The sequence below is a fragment of the Pteropus alecto genome, unplaced genomic scaffold, assembly GCF_000325575.1.
Source record: "Pteropus alecto unplaced genomic scaffold, ASM32557v1 scaffold306, whole genome shotgun sequence".
Classification (NCBI taxonomy): domain Eukaryota; kingdom Metazoa; phylum Chordata; class Mammalia; order Chiroptera; family Pteropodidae; genus Pteropus; species Pteropus alecto.
The window spans coordinates 213332-231672 of NW_006437748.1; the positions used below are offsets into that span (position 1 = coordinate 213332).

General features: G+C 31.7%; 1 protein-coding gene across 1 annotated transcript in view; it reads right to left on the reverse strand.

Moving 5' to 3' along the window:
* The window catches only part of LOC102885755 (protocadherin-15), a gene marked incomplete at its 3' end in the record, with an annotated part of 563452 nt that overhangs the window by 212118 nt on the left and 332993 nt on the right, over window positions 1–18341 (reverse strand). Inside the window, exons 11-14 of the mRNA XM_015591761.1 lie at window positions 9980–10186; window positions 6712–6732; window positions 2361–2495; window positions 924–1073 (exon numbers count right to left, since the gene is read on the reverse strand). Of these exons, the coding sequence (XP_015447247.1) occupies window positions 924–1073; window positions 2361–2495; window positions 6712–6732; window positions 9980–10186 (513 nt within the window). The remainder of the gene's footprint in view (window positions 1–923; window positions 1074–2360; window positions 2496–6711; window positions 6733–9979; window positions 10187–18341) is intronic.

Below are 18341 nucleotides of genomic sequence, written 5' to 3' on the forward strand. Positions count from 1 at the left end.
TGCTTTCCTGGCCTGAGAGCAACTTAAAATTATTAAGTCTGACTCTCGAATTTAAAGGAAAATATCGATCAGTGGTTTTTACTGAAATACTATGAGTTTGTCTTTTTTTTTTTTTTTTTAATATTAATTACCTAAGTATTGCTCATAGAGCTTCAGATTCAGGAAAGCTGAAGTGAATCTTGGTCATCTGCATTCCTAAATAGCTCCCTAGATAATTTTGAAATACTGCCTGTTTGGAAAGTACTAGGATCAACTATTCTCCAGGGAAGCTTCTCAAGGGAAAATGTTATTACTTCTTTATAATTAATATTCAGAATACTCAGGATACAAAAAACATATTTAGGATAAGTTACAATTTATTTAAATGTAATAAGAACAGTTAATAATAAAAAATAAGACAAATCAAGAATAAAGATTTTGTCAGATTTCTGTGTTTGGAAAGTTACTATTTGCTATCTAATCTTACCTTTCCTGTTGTAATGTTTCCATTTTCTCTTTAGGTAACCAATGTCTAATAGCATTTTCTGCCAGTTTATTAATGCATTCTATTGTATTTATCACCAAGAGAAATTTAACTCATTTCTCCAATAGTTCAATATAATTTGAAGTTTTAAATTGTATTTTTAATACTTGAAAATTCAGTATATTAAATACATTTATTACATTAATTACTTAAATATCTTCAGTATAGTAAACTTTTAAAAATCAGGTATATACAGGCCAAATGGCTATGTTTAAATCTGTTATCTAGTGATTTTACTTTAAAATGCATATTGATATGCTTTCATTTGAAAAGTAAAAATAAAGTTAAAGCCTTTTAAGCTAAATTATGCCATAATGAGTCTGAAACTCGTTTCCATTTTTAGAAACATTTCTTAAGCAATGCTGCTTGGGGCATATCCTCATATTTTATGGGTAATTACCTGTATGACACTGTCCCCAGGGCTCATGTCTGTATAAACATAGACATCATACGATATTTCAGGGAAGGTCGGAGTGTTATCATTTGCATCCATCACCCTGATATTGACGATAACTGGCTCACTTTCTTGTACACCATCAAAGGCCGTAATCTTTGGGGGTAGAAAAATACATTTAATAGAGAAGTCATGCAAACATAAGCAATACAAAATGACTCATGTATGTATGTAATTTACAGTTCAAAAGGGTGCTAAAATATTTTGTCGATAAAAGAAAATAATAAAAATATAATAGTATACATAATCGAAGTTTTAATGTGCTTAGTATCAACGATGGAGAATTCCATTTAATTTTAGTTTATTCAATTCCAAGCACCTACTTCAAGTAGACCAATAACATTACTGATTCTTAGGAGATAACTACTATGTAATTTTTTTAATTAATAGAAAAAATATTTTCCACTTTTATATATTTTGTATATAATGCAAGAGTTGCTTTTACAGTCAACGTGTCCTATATATGAAATATTGTTTTTTAGCAATTCACAAAATGAACTTTTTAAAGGATTCATTAGTATTAGTTAATAGTGCTATCTTAATTACATTATTAACATTTTAAGACGATGACAAAAAAAAAATCAGTGCTATAATACTACTATACTTATTCTGAAGGATTTACGAAATCCACTCTGTATCAAATTTTTAACTGTCAATTTAGGTTTTCTGAAAGCTCTGGCTTAAGGTCTTCTACTGTATAGGCTTCTCCAGAAAGAACTCACAGCTTTAATAAGCTTCTTTTTTTTTTTACTTAATTAACCTAAGATTTCTCCAACTCAGTACTATTGAAATTTTAAGCCAAATAAGTCTTTGTTGGGGTGGGGGGGCTGTCCTGTGTATTATAAGATTATTATAAGATGTTAAGCAGCATCTTCAGTGTCTACCAACAGGATCCCAAGAGCAACCCCTCACATTAGTGACAACAAAAAACATTTCCAAACATTGCTAAATGTTCATAGAGGAAGGGGGCAGTGAGGTGGAGAAGGAGGCACAGGGATTACCCTTACTTGAGAACCACTGGCCTAATCCCATGACAAAATTAAAACAGCAATAACAAAATAAAGTTTAGGAAATAATTCTTTACTTTGTGGTTTCTAATTTATATCTCAGTTTAAGTCAATCATGAGTATATGGTAAAAAATGAAATACCCAGTGTTTGGTTTTCATCTTGAAAATGAATTTTCTTCTGTTGAAAAGCATGGTAAAACAGCTATACAAACTTATGAATAGAAAAAGAAGATATTCATGTGAAGAATTTTTTTATTAATATTCTTTATGATATTACTTGAAAATATTGCATTTTTCCTCTCAAATCTTTGACTTTTTCAGTTTTAAACAGACACCTCTTTCTGTTACATACATGTACACACAAATTCTCTTTACCGAAAAGGTGTAAGTTTGCTGTTCTTCCCTGTCCACTGGTTGAAGTAAGGTGAGGAAGCGAGTAATACCGGTCTGCGTGACGGTGAAGACTGAGGAGTAGTCATTCAGAAAAAGGTGAAGCTCTGGGTCTTTAGTCTAAAAAAAAAAAAAAAAAAGCCATTTTTTAAAATGTCGAATAAATAATGCAGTTGTTAGTTTATTACTCGAAAATTATTTATCCGATTTATTATATAAATATGCACAACTACACTAAGAATTTCTAAAGAAAAAAGAGCTTTTACTAAATATTTACTCATAATTCAGCAAAAGCATCCAAAAGACAATAACTCATTTTGTGGAAAACAAACTAAGTACTAGTAATATTAATATGAATAAAAGAAAAATAGCAATAAGAAGTATAAAATAAAAAGCAACCCAATTGAATATATACTAATTTATTTAATATAAATATTTTTCAGAACTTCGGTGGACTCAAAAAATAAAAATTAAAAGCAAAAATAGAAAATTTTTTTGCAGTCAAGAATTTTAGCTTTAAAATTCTGCAATTACTTCATTTATAGTAATAAAATGCACATATGTATATTACTATCCTGTTTCTGTAATTGCTGGTAGCAATGAAAAAAAATAAAATTAGTTATGTATAATTCATTACTTATAAATACCATGCTTCCTCTTCTTATTTTAATGCTGTAAGTGTTTTCCAAGGGGAAACATTTATTCTAACCAATTTCCCGTTTGCCCCGAGAATAGTCGCCAGTAGTGCTTGTGGCTGTAGTGTTTAACCTGAGATAACTCGCAAATTACAGTCCTAACCTTATCCTCAAATTCTGCCATGAAATGTCCCACTTTTATTATTATTTTCTCGTCGCTTCAGTATATCGATAGCCTTTGAGACAATGGAATCATTCTATTTATAGCATTCTGTTTTTAGTAGTGGCATTTCCATTTGCTAAATATAGTAATTCTTGATCACCAAAAATGTCAAATCTTACAAAACGTAGCATTCCTACACATTACTTTAACATTGTTCTTGAATAGTTGTTAGCCAAAGATTCATTTGATGAATCTGATTTATGTATACATTTCTATCACAGGATTAGAGGCAAGTTCTGTTTACAAATAACTTCAAGAACAGTTTTTATATTTTATTTTCACATTGAAAACCAGTCAGATTTGCTTAAGCCTCAAAGAGCGTGTTTACATAAAATTAAATTAACGCTGGTAGCAAGTTGCACTTTTTTTCTAAACAGGAAATGGGTTAATTAAAATATTTCAGATGATTAAATTGAAATATATGAATTTATCACATGTCTTATAAGAGTCTAGAAAAATGGTTATATATAAAGAGGAAGTGATTGCAAAAGTTCAAAGCAGAAATAATTAAGCAAGCACTGGAAACCCTTCACAATCTTATTGCCATCTCTGAAAGATAAAGTATTAATCTCTGCAACACAGAGAAAGATCAGAGACATAAAGTAGGGAGGCTTGAATTGGTGTCTGCATAGTGGAATAGGGAAGCAGGTGGGGCAAATATAAGGGGAATATTGTAAGAGAGTGGACGTATCAGGAAAGCTATGAAAAAATAGCAAAAAGAGATGATACGGAGAGGTAAGTTGTTTTTATTGATTATGGCAATTTTTAAAATAATTTGCACTGTATGATTTAAAATGTGATTTAACATCATAGATTACTTTTCTAAGTCTAATATTAAGGGTTGAGAGCAGAGTAAAGAGCCTGGAATTTGTTAAATTTGAAAAAAAATTTGAAAAAAATAGAGCTCACATTCTAAAAATTTACATATAAAAGTGAGAAGTTGAAAGCATACTATATTATTAAAAAGTGGGCATAATTTGATTTACAAGATACATTATACATCTTAAGTTTCAATGTGTTTATGTCAAATAACTTTGAAATGAATGGTTTTATTTGAACCCAAAACAAGTTGTGTATCATAATATCTCATTATGAGATATTACTTAGCTCTATCATGGTAGCTTCTATGTCCATGATTTTGATATAAGGTCAGTGTGCTACATTTATCCTGAACAATAAAAAAAATAATACTACAGATAATGATTTCCATTAGTATAGTTAAAATAAAATAATCAAGGTTGTTAAGAGATGTAAAAACTCAAGATTTACACTGATATTTTCATATAGGCACTTTAGTTGTTTTTATTTCAATGATGTTTCTCAAACACCTAGAAAGCTGGGTATTTTGATTAATCAATTGTGTTAGTTAATAAAAAGTTAAATTATTTATTTAAAAAAGTAAGTTATAAAGTATTTACAACTAAACATATTTTGAACCACATATTGAGGATTTTTTTTATTTTGTTACACTTTGGAGTCAATTGTAATAACATTATTTTTAAATGGTCAAAAATGTTAATTAGCATAAGGTTTCAATTAATAAAAACTAAATAAATATCATGTCATTTTTTAGTGTTTATCCTTGATTTTATCTAATCACTAGATTTCAAATTCATAGATATTTTTCTGTTCTTTGTGTGTACCAACAATGGTGCCTATGAACACAGCTTCTGCTACTCATGCCTGTACACTACTAGTAATCCAACCAGAGTGAATTTTGCTATTCAATTTGCTTATCAAATATTTATTTTTTTCCCTTTATTCAAATCATTCAGTCATTTTCTACTTCCTTTATAACTAATTCTCTCTCAATTTCCTTTCCTCCATTCAACTGTAGCTTCTATTAGTAAATGTTTTAGGTATTTTCATTCACACACTCACCACATGGTTTAAAATTTTTTTTATGTCATGGTACTGGTAATAGTGTAATACTGCACTGGATTGTGAACTAGTGTAGGTATATGTGATTGTATTCTTATATGGTTGTGTCATCAATAACACCATTCATTTTACCAATTTATGAAAGCCACAAGATTTTCTTTGCAAATGTTTCCCATTTAAATGACAAAATACACCAGGACTCCATAAATAGTCTCTTTCATATTTGATAACAAGAAACATTAAAGACTTTTGATAATTTAATTTTCTCTACTTCTTGAGTCTTTTTATAATAACTAGCTTGAGACTAAAATAGCATTTTCCAGAAGTGAAGCTTATTTATTTTATGTAGTGTAATACATAAATCTGGCATTATACATGGCATATTAAGCACATTCTAATCTGTTCTGCACAGTTAATCTCTGATTAAAATATAGCTTTCGAAGTTTATGAATATTTAAAATAGTAACCTTTTAATACCTATAAATAGCATTCATAGATGCTATTGGTGAATATCTGTGCATTGAAGTACAACAATTTAAGAAGGCAGATTGGAAAATGTTCAGCCAATTATACCCAAATTTAATATTTTAGATTTGTAAACATAATATCAGTTTCAGATGTGGTATATTATGAGTGTAAATGAACAGATAATGTTCTAGTTTAATGTTCTGATAGGGATGGAAAATTTTATCTAGTCCCATGTCTACAAATTTATTTAAAATAAATATTAGTTTTTTAAATCAATATGTACACAGAGAGATGATTAATAAATGTTCTTTTTCCTCCGATAAGAGGTAATATTACTTTACTCTAAAGTATACATTCACTATATACCAAAAGTATGACATATTACTTCATTGATTTGTGTATTATTTCCTGGGAGGTTAAAATAAACTCTGATACTCACAGCACAGAAAAAGTGAACACATAAGAAACACATATAAAAATTCACATGTTACAAACATATGAAATGTAAAATTTTAAACTCCCATCATATAGAAGAAATACTTTCAAATTTGACATTTGAAATATGTTCAAATATTGCATTTGAAATCAATTTTGAGTTTCCAATGGAAATCAAACTATGATATCACACACACAGAAGATTATATGCATCACATATATACACATATAACACAGAAATGTATATATACATATATATGTTTATGCATATTTATGTGCATATATATAAATTATGAAGCATAACATGAAAATGACAAATTCAATCTCATTTGCCAACTTGAATGAGTTGACAGTAATTATTTGAAGTACTTGTTCAAAAGGATTCAACCCTAAATTTAGAATCTTTCAGAAAGAATGCAGTGATGAATTACTAGTGTTCATCATGGACTAAAAAAAAATTAATAATTAATCTTTGTTTAAGTTACATGCAACGTGGATTCCATATAATTTTGATCTACTATAATAAAATATATTTAAGGTATATCTAGATACATATATTTAAAGTAGTTATGGATGTTTTTCTAGGTGATAATGAGTAATTGCCTACTTGTTTCAGTGGAACAGAAAAAGAACAAGAAATTGAATCACAGCAATTAATGAGAGAACAAACACAAAATCAAAACTTAGTACCTACAGGAACTCCACCAGGTGGAACCTATATGCAAATTAAACATGAAAAAAATGTAAATAGAATTGAGCATGAACATAGATATGACATACAAGTGTATACTAGTAAAATAAATAAATAGCAAATAAAAAAAAAACAAAATAACATTTTCCAAGATATATTTTCTTCTTTGTATTCTAATATATCATAGCATACAATTGATAGCATAATATTTATAAAGCATTTAAGTACATTTTAGCTTTAAGCTTATATTGTATTAAATTTCAAAGACACCTTTATTTTGAAACACATCCGTATCACATCACTTTATACAAGGATGTGAATTGACATGAAATTGTAAGTGAATCAATGCATTTCTACAAGCCAGTGTGTAACCTCAATAATCAATTTTTAGTGGTTCAGCCACTGAAAACCTGGTGGTCTCAGACATAACTTAAAAACTTTGTGCATTACATTACCTACATTTATACTAGATTATCTTGAAACTATGAGGTAAGAGCACTTGAAAAAACATTAATGTGATTCATATATATGCTATATATGTATATGTTAATATCTGTATATCTGTAAAAAGAAACAGTAAAACCAATTTTGTTTACTTTTATTTTGTTTCACCGTGACACTTTTGATTCCTTCTGACTCAAAATCTATACTGCTAATAATGCCACATATCATCAATCCCTGACACTGTTTCTTAAAATGTTGTCTTTCCACTGATTTGAAAGAAGAAACATCATTTAACTTTTGGACAAATAAAATCAAATCTGACCTCTTCTCGGCATTTGTCTTTTGGCATGGCTGTTTTTTGAAGCAACTCAGGAGAACCAATTTCCACAGTGACAACTCTTTTCATGTCTGATGCTTACTCTCTATTCCTGTCACTGACACTTATGTGAGGTGACATGTCTCTGTCTATATTCTTAAACTCTTTATCCCTATTCAGATTAATTTCACTTATTCTGACTCAAAGTCAGCAAGAATTTACCATATAGTAAAATTTATGCCTGTGAATGAAAAGAGCCTTGAAGATTTATTTTGTTATTTTTGATCTTTAAATAACTTAGTGATAAACATATTTCACTTTTTAAAACTAAAGAATAATTGATCTAGAAAAAAGAGATGATTTGGAAGGGCATAAATCCATCTTCAAATATATTAATGACTATTTCATAGATTTATTCTGTGTGCTGGCAAATGGAAGATATAAGGAATAATGGATGAGATATAAGAAGGCTGTTTTTAATTCAGTATGATGAAGAGCTTTCTAAGAATTAGTTGCTCAACCATGTAAAGTGTTGTATTGTGAGACAGTTAATTCAATATCATTAGAAATTTTGATGCAAATCTTAGGTATCTTCATTCTATGAACTTGCTTAAATTATAGATATACAGAAGCTATGCAAGATATTGAAAAACCTTTGTCACTAGGGGATGAGGCATATTTGTTCACTTTCTGGGCTCCTAATGACAATCATTCACTATGAATAATTTTAGGTAAAGAATGGTTCTAAATAATAAACAAATGGCTGGATACACTTTATGTGACATTTTGATAAAATGTATTAATCATGCCACCGTCCATATACATGGCATCATCTAAAGAAAAATTTCTCTCCATGCCCATCTCCACCAGCCCCAAGCAAAGGAGCAGGCCAAAGCATAGTGATTGCTACCATATACTTTTTGGATCACAGGTGATTGACTAAAAGGGAGTAACAGGTGAATACAGGTCTCACAGTATTACACAGCTATTACATAGTAGAACCAGGAGTCAAATCCAGGGCTGGCTAACTTCAAAGCACAAACTCCTAAGGACCACAACATACTACCCCACCCCTGGAAACAGCTTGGAACACTTAATAGGTTAACTGGCATTAAATATCCAAGAGTAGAATTCTAGGTAGTGTTTCCCAAAGATTTTAAACCCAGGACTTTTTCCCACCCCACCTCAGCAATACCTTGTGAGTCCTACTATCCTTTGCAAAGTCCCTTAGAAAAGGACGTTAATAAAATTTTTCCAGAAGAAGAAAAAAATCTGAAATTTTCTCTCAATTTACTAAACTGATGATAAAGCTCCATTTAATGAATTTTGGGGTACATTCTAGAGTTATGCTGTCCATTTAGTGACATCTGACTATTTAAATTTAAATCAATTAAAATTAAACAAAATGTTAAAATTATGTTTTCAATCTAGCTACTTTTCAGGTGCTCCATATCTATATATGCTACCATCTATTGGACAGAGTAGCTACAGAACATTTTCATCATCACAAGAAGTTTTATTGAAGAAGAAATTGCTGAGTTAAGACTTTTCAAGTTGCAAGTGACAGAAATCAAACTTAAAGTACATTTTGAAAAAAAAAATGTGTTAGAAAATACTATAGTGGATCATAGAATCAAAGAAAAATATTTAGGATTAGTATATCTTTTGGGACCTCAACACCTAAAAAACAGGAACCCACTAGGACACTTCTCTGTGTGGCTGTCAAGCTCTATTCTCTTCTACTGATAATGGGTGTTCTTCGTGATGTCAGCAAAAAGTTGGCTACCGTGGCTTCAGATTTACTTCCACTTCTTTATTATATGATGCCAAAATCTTCCAGCTCCATTTTTTTCCCCTGCCATTTCCCAGGAGGACTCTGACTGGCCTGGTATAGATTTTTTTGTCCACTCTTCATAGACTCACACTCGCAAGGATGTAAAATAATCTGATCTGCCCAGTCAGGACCACATCCGACTCATTTGGCTAGAGTCAGTACTGGAAAAACAGAGGACAATGATGCGAGGAGTGGAGGAGTGTTCTCATCAGCATAGCCACTGGCAGAAGTGTAAGCAGTTCAATTGCCCTAAATGCTTTTTCTTTAATAATGTACCATCAGAAAAGTGCCCCAAATCCCATTCCGGGGTTGCCATCATAAATTTTTTATACTCATTGTTTAATGCCATCATTTTTCCCTATCAGCAATTACATAAGAAATGTTTTCACCCATGTTAATAAATAAGATTGCCTTAGTAATTTAGCTAACCATAAGTGAAACATTCATTTTCTTCCTTATATTGAATATCTGTAAACTAAAAAAAGAACAGTTGCTGAATTCAAACATATTTTTAAAAATAATATACTTAATATGGAATTACATTACTATGCTGACTTATTATACTGATTTTTTTCTCCATTCTATAGCTGATGTAACCATGTCTTTGTAATATTTTCTACTGATATAAACATAAGAGATTGTTAACAAAACAAGAGCAAAACTTATATTTTACTTACATCTTCTATATCCTTGTCCAGAGCCACAATTCTCAGAGGAGTGGTCAAATTTAGACTGTCAGAAATAGTTGCTCCCACTGGGGCAGACTCCAGGATATAGCCTTGATAACTGGGCATTGTGAAATATGGGCTCTGATTGTTTTCATCCAGTATTTCAATATGTAGGCTGGCAAAGGCTGGAAGAGGATGTCCGTTGTCCTGTTCAGCCTAGAAAAGAATTAAAAAGCTTAAAAAATTATGTTACTCTATGTCAATTATAATTGAAAAAATAAAAATATAACAAATTTAAAAAATTATGTTATGAGACAACTTTGAAGTGTAACTTTTCATACTATCTATAGGGAATCTCTTTGAACTGGGATCATTACAGAAAGAAGGAATGCTTCAAAGTTAGAGGGACTTAAGAAACAAATGAGGAAATGGAAGTCCAGACAGATTTCATCTGATTTTTGGTCTCCTGTCCTCAAACCCAGTGAATTATATTTTTAAAATAATAATAATCACTACTATGAAATATTATAGCTGTCACTACATATTGTTAAAAGAGATAACTGTGCTTAACTACAGTTAGATGGAAAATTGAGAAGTAAGGATATATGAGTGAATTGTTGATAAAATGTTTAAATAACAGAGAAAGAGATTCATAACTCAAAGTCTTATCCTTATTTTTGTCTCTTCCAGATCTTCTCATTCCACACTAATAATTAAATACCCAAATAACTCAGAATTCTATATAAAATTAATAGATTAAGAGTACATTTGAAAAGTCCTCAAAAGCATCATATAAGAAACATGGTTAATTTCAATGGACTATTTTTAATACTTATAGAATTTCAAATATATTCAACCAGAAATATGTTATTCAGGTAAAATTAATATTTATGTATTAGGAATATGTTTTTCTTGTTTTTTTCTTATTTAGTGTTTTTTTTTTTTTTTAATCATGACAAATTATCTATCCAATAAATTTTCTTGGGGAATCTCCATATGGTCATGTTGTAAATAGAGAAACATCAACCCTAATTTTCTGGGTTTTTTTGTTTTTTGTCTTTTTAAATGTATCCTCTCTTATAGTAATCCAAAAGTTTTATTTAAGGGAAGATTTCATTACAATTAACTTCTAAAAAATATTCTCCAATCTTTAGGAGAAATCATTGACATAAGTCAATAGCATATGCTTTTACTGAAATAGATCCAAATTCTCTGTCATAAATTTTTATTGATATGTTTATTCCATTGTTGCAATAGCTGTATTTTGAAATTAATTCAATGTAAAAGTTAAATACTTTATATTAAATTCTGAAGTGTTTTTCTAGAAGAAATAGTGGCACTTTGGCTATGAAAGTTTACAAGTATTTCAAATAGATATCTCTGATTGCTCAATCCAGAAACAAGAACTTGGGCCTCTAGAAGATAATTTTGTACTTTCTTATAATTTTAATTTAACATTTTCATCAATTAAGAGAGTAGGTAACAAATCAAAGTGATGATGATACTGGTGACTTTGAACCAAGAAACATCACAACATATTATCACTTCGTATTATTAATATTTAAGATATTTTGAAATGCCATTTATGCAATTTATTAATTTGAAATTATGGTAATTAATAAACCCATCATGAAATAATATTATATAAAGTATGGATTTTTAAAAATAAATCTTTGTTTTTTAGTATTTTGATAACTATTTCAATAGGTCAGATTTCCATTGTAAGGCTATATATAGTTTATTTTATTCACTTAGGAGCAGATTGTCAAAGTGGTCCATGGCACAAAATGTTTATGATACCCTGCCCTGCACTATGGAGACAATGGTATTAAAATAATGTGCAGCCTTTTCAGAAATTATGTATTCTTCACACATAACAATATGTGCTCTTGACACCATCAGGATGGGTAAGATCTTTCTGTATCCAGCGGCTGTGATTAACCTGTGCTGAGCTGTGGATATTCTGCTAGGAGTTCCCTCTGTGGCATACAGTAGGCTTTTTGGAAACAGCTGATCAGGACAAGAGGTACAGTCTATGATGAGAAAAGATCACTTTTCTCTGGATGAAATTAATTGGTCTAAATAGGGTTCTGACCCAACAACCTTGATCTGATTACCTCAGGAGCAATTCACATACTCAGTTGGTTCTGAACAGGACTTTCTCTCTCTCTTTATTTTGTATCTAATTATTCTAAAAGCCATTATGTCATATCCTGGACATACTAATAATGCTTTGAAAAGCCACAAAATTATAGTTTGTCCCCTTCCCCCAAAGAACACACACAAACACATAATTTATGGATGAGAGAGGAAAACAAAAAGCAAAATTCTCTAACAATGAAAGAAACATATTTTACATTCAGCTCATATGTTGTTAATTTTTAGTGCCAGCTGTGAAGCCAGGGAAATCATGTATTATTTGCATTATGAAATAAAAGTGATCCAATGAAAAAAGAAATAAAACTTAAATCAGATCTATGAAAACAATTTAATTCCCCAAATCTTTAAAAACAACATGCAAAAGTTCCGTCTGTTGTTACCCTAACAGTTTGTTGCTAATATGACTAATATTTTTGGTTCGCTACTACATAGTCTGTCCTATTTGAAGGTTTCAGAGGTGCTAACTAGATATTTATCTCCAAAGTCCACATTCTTAACCTCTATGTTATTTTGCCTCTCTAAATGTGAAAACATATACTTTTGTATTGATGAGGAAGCAAAAAAGGTTAGTTTTATGTTCAAGGCCACACTACATATGAGCAATAGACAGATTAGGGCCCAGAGTCAGGTCTTCTAATTTATGAGAGGCTACACAGGGAAATTCACCACCAATTTCTCTAATTTAGAGAATGCAAATGAATATACAACTGTAAGTTAATAAGAGAGATTAGTGGCAGGAACGAATATTAATAACATAGATATCCAAATTTGATAAGATTTAAATATGGCACTAAAAATGAATTAACATTATACTTTTCCCTTTAGGGGCCCTGTGCATCAAATTTTTCATCCAATACTCTTCTTCTACATAATATAAATTGAAATTCTCAAAAATCAGATTTATTTTGTTCCATTGTAATCACCAGTGAATACATACAAAAACGCAGGTCAAATGAAACAGGTAGCATTTAAAAAAAAAATTCATTCTATAAGATGATGTTATTTATATCTATAAAATCTGTACTTAGAAGTTAAACATCATATTTAAAAGCCAGATTTTGTTTTGAAAATTTCCAGGCATAAGCCCCATTTTCAGTAATGAGACCCAAGTAAAACTAAAGCCAAACAAGCAGAAGTATAAAAAATATATTTTGAAAGAGACAACTACTCCATTTTCAATATTAAAATAACCAAACATTGATAATCTCTTAGCTCCTTGCACCGAGAGCTAAGAATACAGAATAACTTTTTTCCTGCTGTCTGGTTGCAAGCAATTTAACAAATTCCACAATCTCCAATATGAACTCTGTCAAGTAGATGTAATAATTTAGGGGGAAAAATAATATGGGGCAGATTGTCAAGACATTTAAATAAATGCTAGGGAAAAAAGAAAGAAACCATTTTTACCTAGAAAGTCAGGAATTACTTATTGTGCATCTACACTGCCCACTTTTATCATTTTACTCCTCACAATTTTTCCTAACTCCACTTCAGTCAGGCTTTCGCGCCACCATTCAAATACAGCTGTTCTTATCAAAATCACCTGTGACTCCTACATTGCTGAAAGCAGTATATATATTCATGTCTTATCTCTCCTGACCTATCTTCAGCATTTAAAACGTTATCTATGTCTATGGCCATGCCACTCTGAACAAGCCCGATCCCATCTGATCTCGGAAGCTAAGCAGGGCCTGGTTATTACTTGGATGGGACACAACCTAGGAAGACCAGGTGCTGTAGGTGTAAAAAATAAAAAAAATAAGAGATTGTAAACTGACAAGGTCCTTGCAATCTGTGAGGCCAACCAAGGGTTGCCTTGCCTAAAACAAACAAACAAACAAACAAAAACATTATTCACTAGCCTTTCATGATCACATTTTCTCTTGGATTTCTTCCAGTGTTACTATCCATTATTCTCATTCTCATTTGCTGATTTCTACCTTTATCCCCAACTTCTTAAAATTGGAGTGGCCTTAGTCAAGTCTCAATTGTTTTCTCTTCTTACTCACTTCATTGCTCATCTCATCTAATCTCGTGGCCTTAAAAATTTCAATAACATAATGACTCCCAATTTTTATCTCCTCTGAATTCCAATCTATATCCAATCGTGTACATAACAACTCTGCTTGGGTATCAAGTATAACCTCTGCAAAAATAAAATTCTCATCATCACCACCACAAACGGTCTTTTTCACTTTAATAGCAGCTCCATAATTTCAGTTACTCAGGCCAAGAACCTGGAGGTCACCTGTACTCCTTGCTTCATTTTATACCTTATATCTAATCTATAGAGATATTTTATTGAATATAATTTTAAAACATATGCAGAATCAAACAACTTTTCACCTCTTCCATCGTTACCACCTTGATCCTGCCTATCATTTTCACCTGGATTATCTATCAGCTTCTACGTTGCCAATAGCCTGTTCCCTAATTGCAATCAGTGTTTTCATTAAAAAATAGCCAGATCATTTTACTTCTCTTGTTAAAACCCTTCATTAATTACAAATTTGTCTCAGGCCCCATGGTTCTGATCTCTTCTTTTGCCACATTACTCTCCTCACTCAATATGCTCTGTCCTTTTCCTGGACATCACGCTCATTGCTATCCTTCTCTTAAGTAAAACCTTCAATACGTAAAGGACAAAATTTCTCAAAATTGCCCCTCCTACTTAAGTACAGGCTGCTTATTCACCTTTATTGGAGATTGACTCTGAAAACTGGAAGGTCTACCCAGCTACCCAAGGTTCATGGAGATCCATTTATCCCTTTATTTCCAATTCTAAGTTCAACTCTCAAGTAGATAATGAAGAGCGTTTGCTCTTGAAAATTTTGCTGGATGGCTAAATTTATACTTCTGTTTTATTTTTGATTAGAAATTAGATTCACTTAACATTTTTCCTAATCACTTTAGATTGTTAAAATTAGTTAAGCTTTCAACTAACATTTATTGCATTCATGATGTTATTAGTTTATAACTTTCAAATATGAGGCATTTAGACATGTTTGCCATAGAACTCAAACATAAATTACTTGGCCTATATTTGGAAGCAAATGTTCATACAATTTCAAAAATTTCCTTGTATGAAAACAACACAAATGGAAAATGTTTGATTGTGGAACATATACCTCCTAAGTTAGCTGCAATAAAACACAAACAACAAAACAGGGGGATGCATAAAATTCTTAAGATTCTGATTACAAACATGATACTTTAATCCAATTATTTAATTTCCTTTAAAAACTTACAAAAGTAAGAGTTCCAGTCAAGACAGTACAGCAGGGAAATGCGCTCACTTCCTCCCATTACCACATACAAATTATAACTAAACTATGTAAGAAGCATTACTGAAAATAGCCTGAAGCCTATCTGAACAAGTCCTATAACTAAGGATACACAAAAGAAGCCATTCGAGACTGAGAGGACGGATAGAGACATGTAACATGTTGGTCTCACATCCAGATTGAAAGAAATATCTCAGCTGTGGAGGTTTCCCCTGAGGAGCAAGGAGTCCCAGACCTACAACACACTCCCAAGCCCAGAGTTCCAGTGCAGGAAAGAGAAGTCCCCATAACTTCTGGCTGTGAAAACCAGCAGGGATTGTGCCAAAGTGGGACAGAAGGCTTCTGGAGTCTCTGGCATACCTCTTAAAGGGCTTATCCACAAACTTACTTGCTCTGACTCATTCGTTCTGAGCTCGGAGCAGCATCTCGGAAACCCATCAGGGACATATGAAAAAGAACTGAATTGTCTGGCTTAAGGGAGGGGGCTGGCAGGGCAGCTTTCTCCCAGACAGAAGTGCGGCAGAATCCATTGTTCCTTTGTTAAGCCCAACCCTCACTCAGCTTGCATAAACAGGTGGGCAACACGTTTGAGTTTCCATCAACCTATTAGCACCATTTGCCCAATCCTGGTGATTACCTGAGATCCCACCCACACAATTTTCACCCAACCCACTTCCAATGGCTGTTCCATAGACATGGCCTGTCTTGGCTCATGCAGCAGACTTTCCTAAAATCTCTTAAATGTTCACCAACTTCAAATGAGCAGCATCTTGGCATGCCCTATACCTCTTGCTAAACAGCCCCAAGCCCAGCACTAGTGGCAGCTGGTCTCAGTTCCCAGGCCAGCCTCTCGAAGGTACCTCCAAGACCAACATAAGTGGCAACTATCTGCAGATCACTTTGTAGCTCATACCAAGTGGCCTCATGCAGGGGACAGGGTGTAGTTGATTTTGGCCTGCACCAAACACCCTAGCAAGAGTCCCCAGGGGCCAGCTTGACCCTTTCTATAAAATTATATTTCCTTAAAACCTACAAGGACTTCCTATATTTAAACTTTAATACTCTAAAAATTAAGGAATGCATAATGAACCTGACAGAAAGCTTATTTATGAGTTACTAAAAAAAGATGTGAGAACTTATAAAAGCATACAATAATTTATCAAATAAAATACAATGAATTGTTTTGAATATCATACTACTGAATTGTTTATAATATCTTAAATACAGCAAAAAAATACATTTTTGGTTGTAAAGAAATACATTTTTGGTTTGACCAAAATATATATATAGACAGAATATAGACAACATACTCCCCAAAAGAGTTTATGATATGACAAAAAAATTATATTGACTAATTGACACACTTCCCTTCCAAGGAACATTTTTAATAAAGTGAAGTATGTTTTATTTCCACTTGAAGTAAGAATTTGCCCATTGTTTTTATAATATATTGCAATGAAAACATGAATTCTCAAAGCTTTTGTATACCTTTCAATAATAAAAATCTTGTCCTTTGTTTAGAGTTTGAGATATGAACTGACTAAAGAATGACTAAAGCAATTTTGAATGCTTTGAAGAAGAAAACCTCAATTTCTCTGGGAAAGACTACAGAATCACAAAACTCTCTCTAATCACAGATACGTCATTCTATTTGGTTGGTGTTTTAAACATGGGAATCATCTTGGCTATAAATGCCAAGGCCAGCCAGAGACAAAATTATAATAATGATGAGGTAGTAATTTCTTTTCCTGGAATGCTTCTAATCATGTTTATTGCACCTTATTTTGTCCTGCCCTTTGCTTTCCCATCCAGCAAAGGCCTAGTCTGGATTCTGATCCCATTCCCATAGTTTTCTCCAAACTAGAAGAAAATATCTCTAAAGTGCCTTATGTAAATTGATCGACTGGAATAATCTATCCAACAATATCCAAAAAAATAAATTCTTTAAGTAGGTTATTTTTCAGAGCCTGGAAGGTAATAGGAGTTTAATATTTCTCTTATGTTCCAGGCTGTTCTTGAGAAAAATAATAGTAGTTAGCCCTATTTAGCTTACAAGTTTTTAGATATGCCCTATTTAGTTTTAGTTTTCTATACAACAACCAAGAAGCTTATGAAGAAAGATTACTTGGGAACAATCGTATATAGGGGGCAAGTAGTTTATGTGTGTGAAGGGTGTGGAGTGGGAAGATATGACAAGGACTGCTCAGAAAATGGCTTTTGTTTGAACATTTTACAATATTTAGACTCAATATTTAACTCCTATAATGACCTTTGCAGATAAGAGGACCTTGCCAAAATCAAGGTACTGTGGTGAGAATGGATAAATTGCTTTTCTTTTTCTAAGCAGCTGCAGGTCTTTTCTTCCTTGTGATGAAGAAAAGAGTGCAAGTAAAATATCGCCTCGGTGTATCTTTTGCCAGCTTGTATATTTGGACAGTCGCTATATTCAATGGCTATATTCTATTTCTGTTCTGATTAACCCAGATGGATGAATAACAGTATGAGATAAGAACACACCTAATATTCTTTCCTTTTATTTATTTCCATAATTGGCATAATAGTCAAGTAATCCAACCTAGTACTTAGAAATTTTAGAAATGTGGACAACCAGAATGAAATATAGAGTGTTCTTTTTAAGGAAATAAAAATAATGTTTACATGCAATCTAAAAGATTTTATAAAACAGAACATAAAATTAAAATAGAAGGAAAACATTTAGAAAATGTGTCAAATACGACCATGGATTTCCGAAAGTGTTATTCATTCAGATCTTGAAGGGATTGTTATTTTATTATTAATAAGAATTAATGCTTAAAATTTCTGTGGGATGTTTTTCTCTAAATTGTATAAAGGATTTTCTCTCTTAATGGATTCAAACTTCTTTACCTTACAGATCTGGCTATTGGGGCAGAGGAAGTGAGCTTATT